The 9,841-nt window shown below is 49.1% G+C and overlaps 1 protein-coding gene across 1 annotated transcript; it reads right to left on the bottom strand.

The window, feature by feature from the left end:
• Positions 1 to 1,632: 1,632 nt before the first annotated feature.
• LOC123162967 (putative laccase-9) lies at positions 1,633 to 9,382 on the bottom strand. Its single transcript, XM_044580731.1, has 5 exons — positions 9,138 to 9,382; positions 8,908 to 9,062; positions 3,040 to 3,284; positions 1,870 to 2,955; positions 1,633 to 1,763 (listed from the first exon to the last, which is right to left on the bottom strand). Exons 1-5 carry the CDS (start codon positions 9,246 to 9,248, stop codon positions 1,633 to 1,635), a joined length of 1,728 nt encoding a protein of 575 aa, XP_044436666.1. The 5' UTR covers positions 9,249 to 9,382.
• Positions 9,383 to 9,841: the final 459 nt, after the last annotated feature.

Here is a 9,841-nt window from a genome sequence, read left to right on the forward strand (position 1 = left end):
GGATTCTACTAGATTTACTCAAATAAGATATTTTGTATGCACACAAAAAAATTATATGGGTTCTATAGAGTTTTGACACTAAATAAGGAGCAAAGAACGTACCCATCAATGCTAATTGTATTCCACTTCTTTTTATGGCTAACCTACCATCTAGCTCGCTTGTATGGAACATATATGATTGGGAAATATATAGAGCATTTAAACCTTCAATGTGCGAAATTTACTTAGGTTCTTTTTAGAGTGCGTGAATAGTAGACCACTTGTCTATCTGGCCTGCAGTGCTAAACCTTGAAGGGTCTTGCTCTCCTTCTCCAATCAATCTTGGAGCAACTTCCTTTTCATGCCAATTCCATCTATCGATAAGCCTGATCCTCAATTTCGATCTAGCGTTTCTGAGAGCTAGATCAAAGGTGTCAGCGGCTGAGCATTTGGGCTTGGGTGGGGAATAAAGGTCCATGAGGTATATGAAAAGGGCTTTGGATGATGGCATACTATTTTGCTACAACTAAACAAACGGCTTAGATAAATTAGTAGAATCGGACATAGTCCACAGCATAGTCGGGATTGTGAAATTTTGTACAGGATTCTATGATTTGGATCACGACTCAACATGGATTCTACCTGACATGGATTCATAGTGGGATTTGGCTCGACATGCTTTCGTAGGGTCGTGAAGTCGTAGGATTCGAAGTCGGGTCGGGATTCTGACTACCTTGCATGTGAGGGAAAAACGCTCAGGGAGGCAATCAAACAGAGTCTAGGCTAGTTTCAGGTGTCGCTCCGGCCAGGCAAATATCGCTCAGGTTAGCAACCAAACAGCCCCCAATCTCTATTTTGGTCAATACGGGACTTACTTTTTTTTACTATGTAATAACAGATGCCTAGAACTTATTAGGGTAAAGGACACGCTCTTCAAAGGGGTGTAGAGAGTGTTTTTTATTAGAGAAAATGACAAGCCCTTTTAAAATTATTGCTTGAACTCCATGATGCTAAAGTACACACCTTTTGTACAATAAACGAAGACAATAATGCATATAACCGGAATCCATAATGAAATATGTTGTAGCTGATCGATGGAGAAGCTCACACGATGAACACACACACACACACAAGAGAGAGAGAGAGAGAGTATTTTGCGCTGCGTGCAACTCTCATTTATTTAACAACTCAACTGTCTAACAAAATGATCCTAAGTTTGTGCCATGATCAAGCTATTCGAACGCGCCATCCCACGTCCCTTACCACACACAAAGCATCATACTAACTACCTAGCTACTGCTCCAATCCAGCCGTGAACAGGTTCACGTTTGCATGGACCGGTTTATTTGCTGAAAATAAACCTAAACAACTAGTGCAACAGGATTACAAATATTCCAACAAAATATTCTTTAATTCATATATAGGTATTGAACAACAAGAACATTTACACAATAAAATAAAATTACTTTTCCCATCCAGCCAAACGAATAGAAAACTCAACTTCTATTCACATGGGCCTCAGCTGGCCCGTGTATTTCACACACTATGCTTAAATGATAAACAATATAATAAATAAATGATAAAAATCAGTCAACTAAACAATTTTTTGGCTTCATTGTACTGCATATGTCCGCCATTTTTCATGTGGATTATTTAGCAGGTAGGCATGTTGGGAGGCGGAGGCATCATTTTAGCTTCAGGAGCCTTGCCATCCTTCACGATGAAGACGGTGCTCATTCCCCACACCACATGGCGATCAAAATGGCAATGCATGAACCAGACACCTAAAAAAGAGCACAGACACAAAACATTAGAGACTGGCACTTGATTAATTCGCTCCAACGAATTTCGCAGGCATAGCCCAAAAGCTGAATATAAAGTTAAACTCACCTGGATTCGCCGCGCGGAATCGGATAGCTGCCCAGCCAACTTTGGGCATGGAGACCGTGCTCTGGTGCGGCGGGTCGACCAAGTTATAGGTGGCCGGGTCCTTCTGCTCATCAAAATTCCCGAACCCTCTCCCTACCACGTAGAACGTGATGCCGTGCAGGTGCATGGGGTGGTTCTCGGCGCCGAGGATGGAGGTGCCCTGGAACACCACCTCCACGACGGCGCCGTACTCCACCACCTTCTCCTTGGTGCCGCGCTTGGTGGCCCAGCGCTCGACGGGGTCGTTGTCGACGTCCGTGAAGTTGAAGAAGAAGGGCGGCTTGTTGGGGAAGTCTGCGTCAAACACGCCGCGGACGGAGCGGTAGTAGGCGCCGAGGATGTCGACGGACGGGTTCGCGAAGCTGACGTTGTTGAGGCTCGCGGCTTGGCGGTTGCCGTCAGGGCCCCCGCACGTCTCGTGGGACGCGCGGGGGAGCACGTTGACGGCGATGGTGACGAGCATGCGCTCGTCGACCTGCCTTGGCACGTCCACTGGGTGGTCCTTGCTGCCCAGGGACCGGAGCTGCGCCGTGTACGCCGTCGCCGAGTCGATGTCTTTGACGCCCGGAAGGTTGGCAGGGAACTCCGGCGGGCCACGCGCCGGTGTGTCGTCCATGTATTCCACGATGGCGGTGGCGGTGCTGTTGTTGACCACAATGTCGGGGTGTGTTGCGAACGTCCTCGCGGCCATGTAGTACCGACCGCCATCGGCGCGGTTGGCCTCGAGAAGCGCGTCCATGCTTTGACCTGGGGCGATCATGATGTGCTTGACGGTGAACGGCTTAGTGTAGTGGCCGTCGGTGACGACCACGGTGAGGTTGTGCCCGGGGACGCCGAAGAAAAGGTCGTTGGAGAGCCCCGCGTTGATGATCCGGAGCAGGTACGTTTTGCCGTGCTGCACCGGTATCTTGTAGGTGCCGGCCTTGGAGCACGGGAACAGGTCACCCGGCTGGCCGTTGATGGTGTTCGCGTCCGAGATATTGATCTCGCCGCCGGTCCGCTCCGCCTCCTCGAGCAGATGGTTCACGTCGGCCTTCCACCACTCACCTGCATGCATGAGATCGAACATATCAAGTTAACGACAACATAGCTTATTATAAGCATGGATGGAAGTAATGGAGTAGTATATACCGAGTATGACGGGTATCTCCTTGTGTGGCTTCTTGAAGGGGAAGGTGGTTCCGAGCTTGGGGTGGATAACAATGGCGCCATGGATTGTGGTGCGGTCGAAGTCGCTGTGCGCGTGCCACCAGAGCGTGCCCTCTTCCTCGGACAAGATGACCCGATAGGTGAAGTTGCCGCCGGGGCGGATGGGACACTGGGTAATGTACTCCGGCCCGTCGGACCACGGGTTGCGTGGCTGGTCCACACCATGCCTGTGTACACGTACATATATATATTGCGTCAGAAATTAAGTTTAGCGGATGGTTATTTCCAGTAAACGGCCGACCGCCAGACTAACTAACTTTTTTTTCAGGGAAACCAGTTTTTTTTTTTTGCGATAGAAAGAGAGTTTTATTCCATATGCATAGGGTTACAATCAAGAGGCACCAAATCCTCAATACAAGGAGGGCATCTCCCTAGCCATACAGCAGTGATGAACTCCGTACGACTATACAAAGCCAACTGATGTGCTACCCTATTTTGCTCATGCTTGATTTTTGAAGGAACAAACTCCCAAGTCTCCATATGATGCTTGATCTCCGTCACCAAGTGTCCATAAGCTGACCTGGTTAAACTCTTCCCGGTCAATGCTGCCAACGCCGATGCTGAGTCTGACTGCACAACAATTGGCATGGAACAATGCTGCACGGCCAGTGCCATGCCTTGCATGATTGCATGCAGTTCCGCTTCCAACGCGTCGTTGCAATTGAATATACACCTGTATGCTACAAAGATAACACTCCCATCTTGACGCCGTAGGATCATACCCGCCGCAGCAGACCCGTCCTCCTGCATAAAAGCACCGTCCACCGAGAGGGCAGCAAATTCAGCCGGCGGCCGCGGCCAAGCCAAAGGGGCGCTCGGCCTGGGAACTCCGTATGGAGCCTCCTGTACCCTCGGCATCTTCCCTTTAATAATTTCTTCCGTTGAAAATCTGCCGCATAGGTTGAGTGAGTTCATGTAACTCTGGAGGTAGTCTGAAGTCGCCGACAACGGGGGAGCCTCCTTGCCATGAGTGAGATCTGAGCACAAAGACCAAATTCGCCATATCAGCATGATCGTGCAATCCCTCATTTGATCATCGCAGTTCGCAAGAACATTTAACAGCCAGTCTTGTCATGTATCATGTAAAACATCATTGCTAGGAAGACGTCATACCAGCCTCATGTGTGTCCAAATTCTGCTTGCATGATCATATGATACAAGAGCATGGAAGCTCGTCTCCTTCTCTCTCCCACATAACGGACATCCATCCCTAACTGAGATGTGTCTATATTTCTTGCACTCATTTGTAGCAAGGGCACCCGAAACAACCTTCCAAGCCATAATCTTCATTTTCAATGGAACTTGGGAACTCCAAATACGCTGCCAGATAGGCCTCCGTCCGGAGGGGTTACCACTGGAGGAACTTAAGTGTACCGAATGTTGAACTTCCGTTGCGAGATGGTAAGCACTTCGGACACTAAAGTGTCCACTCTTTTCAGGAAACCACGTAATGAAATCCTGCACATACCTAGGAGAAGTACGAATCTTCAGAATCTCCCGCACATCCAAGTCCCAAAAGTGTTCCCTGAGCCGCTGCACATTCCATGCACCATGCTCATCCAAGAAGTCAGCCACCCACTTGTATCGACAATTCCCCTTGGGAGTTACTGGCCGAAAATTATGTCCTCTAGGGATCCAAGCATCTCTCCATGTTTTAATGAGAGTACCATTACCTACTCGCCATATAATGCCTTTCTTCAAAAGATCAAGTCCGTGAAGAATACCTTTCCACACCGCCGAAGAACTAGCTGAGAATACCGTGTCCAATAAATTCCCCCTTGGGTAGTATTTAGCCTTCAACAAACGAGCACACAAGCTGTCCGGACTATCCAGGAGATGCCACGCCTGCTTGGCCAACAAACCTTGATTAAAGGCCCTCATATCACGAAATCCCATACCTCCCATAGCCTTCGGAAGCATCATCTTCTCCCAACTAAGCCATGCCATCTTCCTCTTCCCGTTCTCCACCCCCCACCAATACTGCCTCATCATCTTTATAAGATCATCACACACTGAGGCAGGAAGTCGGAACACACTCATAACATATGTTGGAATTGATTGTACCACAACCTTGATGAGGATCTCCTTGTTCCCAACAGAAACATATTGTTCACTCCAATCAATTAGCCTTTTCCTTAGCCTGTCCTGAAGGGTCTCAAACTGACCCTTATGCACTCTACCTTCAGGTACCGGCAAACCGAGGTATTTTGGTTCAGACACTTGTTGCTGCACCTCCAAGATATTATTGATTTCCTCCACCACTGATGCATTACAGTTTCCAGAGAAAAGGATGGAACACTTCTCGGGATTAATAAGTTGACCTATCGCCGAGGAATAAGTGTTCAACAAACCTTTAACAATGTTCGCTTGCTGGCCAGAAGCTTCAAAAAACAACAAGGTATCATCCGCAAATAAAAGGTGAGATATCACCGGTGCACCACGGCAAATGGTCACTCCTCTCAAGCTTCCTTCATTCACTGATTTTGACAGGAGAGCAGAAAGAGCATCAGCAACAAATAGAAATAAGAAAGGAGACAATGGGTCACCTTGTCGAAGTCCTCTCGAAGGTGTAAAAACCTCCAATAACTTCTCATTAAATTTGACAGAATATCGTGCTGATCTCACACATGTCATAATCCAAGAAATCCATTGATTTGAGAACCCCCATTTGTTTAACGCCTTCTCCAGGAAGTCCCAATCAACACGATCATAGGCCTTGGACAAATCAAGCTTTTACGCACACGCAGCAATATTGTTTCCTTTTAGATTTTGTATGTGATGAATGCACTCAAAGGCAATAATAGAATTATCCGAGATAAGCCGGCCCGGGATAAAAGCACTTTGGTTCTCCGATATCAACTCTGAGAGCAGCGGCCTAAGCCGATTAACCATGCATTTAGACACAATTTTATAAATAACATTGCAAAGACTGATCGGCCTAAAGTCCTTGAGCTCTTTGGGGTGAGAAACTTTCGGAATAAGGACGATTGCCGTGTCATTAACACCTTCAGGCAAAATACCAGAGACAAAAAAGTCTAACACCGCTGCAATAATTTGAGGTTTTAACTCTGACCAGTTACGCTGGAAAAACCTTGCTGGAAATCCATCCGTTCCGGGCGCCTTCAACGGACCTATTTGAAAAAGAGCATTCGACACCTCCTCCTCAGAAAAAGGGACGCACAACCTGTTGTTCATAGCTTCAGACACTTTCGGCAGAACTCCTTCAAGCACACTGTCCGGAGTTAAGGTTGGATCCTTGGTGTAAACTTCCTTGAAATAAGATGTCGCCATTCGTTCCATGTCAGAAGGGGATGATCACCAAGTACCATCCGACCATCGCAGCTTCTCAATATAGTTCCTTCGTGCACGCCAAACGGCCCTCCGATGCAAGTAAGCAGTATTGCGTTCACCCTCCTTCAGCCACGTAATTCGTGACCGTTGAAGCCACATCATCTCTTCACGATACAATAGTTCATCCAGCTGAAACATTTTCTGGCGGATCTCAGCACGGTCGGCATCCCTAAGCTGTAGATCAGCCAACTCCTCTCGTCGTTTCTCAATTTCATGTGTCACATGGCCAAAGTGCTCCTTACTCCATGCCCGGAGCCCCTTCATCATGTCATGCAGGGCCTCACGGACCGCCGCGAGGTCACCAACAGGATTGCTCCTCGCCAGTTCCTTGCCACAACTTCGGCTAGCGCGGGATGCCGTTCCCACATAATCTCATACCGGGGCGACGCCCGACCCCTCTTTGGTTCCACCATTGTGAGTTGCACCAAAAGCGGACTATGATCAGAACATGAGGATGCCAGATGAAGCACCTGCGCAGCCGGGAAGAGCTCCCTCCAATTCTCATCCGCGCATGCTCTGTCGAGGCGGACCCGAACGGACCGGTCACCTGGCTGACCATTGTCATATGTAAAAGGAAATCACGAGAAGCCCAAGTCCCATAGCTCACAGGCCATCAAACAATCACGAAATAACATCATTTGATTCTCAGAACGTTGGTTCCTTGACATGTGCTCATGCTGCCACATAGCCTCGTTAAAGTCGCCACAAACCAACCACGGATCAGAAGAGCTCGCACGCAACTAGGAAAGTGCACTCCACATGCGGTGTCGGTTCTCCACCCGAGGTTCGCCATATACAAAGGTCGTCCTCCAAATCTTTTCACTCGCCCTGTCCTCCACTCGCACATCAATGTACCATGCACATGAATCCAACACAGTCACGTTAAGCTTCTCATCCCAATAGAGTGCGAGTCCTCCACTAAGACCATCACTCGAAACACCTGCAAAACCCTTCATATGTAACCTCCATCTTAATCTCTCCATCTTTGTAGAGGCCTGCCTTGTCTCAGACAAAAACACAAGCCCTGGGGAATTGGCTTTTGAGAGGGCCAAAACCTCACGAACTGTCCGGCGGTTCCCCACCCCCCAGCAGTTCCACACGAGGATATTCATTGCTCCCGGCGGTCCTCCTCGAAGGAGGCCGCCGATCTATCATCCGACCCATTGCTCAAGTCAACACGGGCTCTCTTGCTGTTGTTGGTGCTGGAAGGAGAGGAGTTCTCCATCTCATCCTCCCCCTTCCCTTCGGTAAGAGCCAAAACACCTCGAGAACTGTTGTTTGCCACATTATTAGACCCTGATTGGTCACCATCCAATGCGAGTCTTTTCCTAGCAGCAGGATCAACTTGCATGTTTGTGCATGCCTCCTTAGACAGGCTTGTTGCCGCATCCAGGGTCTCCGGATCAAACACCTTCACCCCTGGCGATATGTTCTGCGAGGGTTGAGGAGCGGACTGCTTCTGGTTCCCCCCTCGGCTAAAGCTATCATGGGAAGGAGGCTTATTTAGGCCGTCCGCATAGAGCCAAGCGCCATACTTCTTATCCTTCTCCTCATGCACACCGGATCCGCACTCCTTGCAGTCGTGTCCAATCAGCCCACATACACTGCAAAAGCGTGCCAATTTTTCATATCTCACCAAATAAATCTGGTGTTCTTTCCCCCTCATAACACTGACAAACTTGGTAAGGGGTCGGCGGACATCATGCCGAACCCTAACCCTAATGTAATCACCACGAGTATTACCATTGAGCCTCATCTCTACAATCTCTCCTGAATTCCGAAGCAGATTTTCCACAATGTTTTTCTTACAGAACGCCTCCAGGATCTTATGAATTTGGAGCCAGATCGGCATGAACACCATCGGCACCTCTTCTGCTTTTGTGAAGCCATCATATGGAACCATCAGCACAAGTAGATTCCTGAAGAGCCATGGCCCTTGATCCATCATCCGTTCCCAGTCTCCCAAGCATGACGCCTGCACGACAAAGAGCTTCGGACCTACCAGGCGGAACCTCACCGGCTGCGCAGGATTCCATGCTGCACGCATATTTTTGTAGAAAGCCGACTGGCTGAAGGTCTTGTCCGTGCAAACCCTAGCCAGCGCAAGCCATCTCACACTTTCATTGATCTCTGGATCGGCTTCATCTATCACCAGATCATCAAATTCTTCGTCTTCCAAATTGAGTTGTTCCAGCACATCACCAAGATCCAACGCCCCGGATGAGCCGCCGCCAACACTGGTTCCTGAGAGGGCGACCGCAGGTGGATCCATCGCTACCGAGAGGAAGCAGGACCTGAGGGCGTCGTTCGTAGGCCTCCTACAGGGAGGAGGGAGATCGATAGTAGCGGGTACTCACGGGCGACGGAATCGCCAGAGAGGATAAAAAACCCTAGCCTTACGCTAGGGGAAACCTAGGGAAACCAGACTAACTAACTTACCAGTGGATGGTGATGTTTTTATCGCCTTGGTTGTAGACATTGACGATGACGAGGTCGCCCTTGCGCGCGTAGATGGTGGGGCCGGGGAACTGGCCGTTGACGGTGAGGACGGTCCTCTCCTTGCAGAGCCTGCTCGTGTAGTTGCTCTCCTTAATCTGCAAAATAAAATGACGGTGAGTTTATGACATGTTGAGATGGCATGTGTACATGTTAAGTACAAACAAACTTACAAAGAAATCATGGTGACGAGTCTTGGCGCCCTGAGCGGGGCTAACGGAAACTCCCAGCGATAGCACTGCCCCAAGTAACCAAAGCAGCGCCGGTATCTTAGCTATACCCATCGCCGGCCGTCGGCCGTCGCCCCTCACCGAGCTCTGCTCAGCTCGACCGTGAACCGTGGGAGATCAAGAAGCTAGCTAGCCACAAGTTATGCACGCACGCTAGCTGCTGTGCTGCTTGAGCAAATGTGGAAACTAATGTGTGGGATGGAATGGACTGCTGATGGAAATCCCAAGCAGACGCACGAGGTATTTATAGGTCACACGGGGAGGGTGACAGGATTGAGCCCGGTCGACGATGCGTGCGCGCGTGCATGGTTTCATATGATTAGCTTGTTGTCAAATATAATCGCTAGAAAGCGGAGGCTTTGGCCGAGCCGCCCACCGCGACGACGTGAAATGCATGCGTGCATGCAGTTATCCCTGAATTGATTATCGTTGGTGTCATGCATGCTGTCTGTGACGACGACAGCGTCAAGGCCTTGAGCCCTTCGCAGCAACTGCCCGCAGAATTTAGTTCCAGTAGATTAATCTATCCAAACACACGTACTTTTTCGAAAATTAATCAAAAAATCAACACAAGCTTTTGGAACATGCGGTGGATGCATGCATCCAGTCCTGCTTTCGATGCTATCGTTGTTACTCCCTCCGTTCAG

Source organism: Triticum aestivum, chromosome 7B (assembly GCF_018294505.1).
Source record: "Triticum aestivum cultivar Chinese Spring chromosome 7B, IWGSC CS RefSeq v2.1, whole genome shotgun sequence".
NCBI classification, from domain to species: Eukaryota; Viridiplantae; Streptophyta; class Magnoliopsida; order Poales; family Poaceae; genus Triticum; species Triticum aestivum.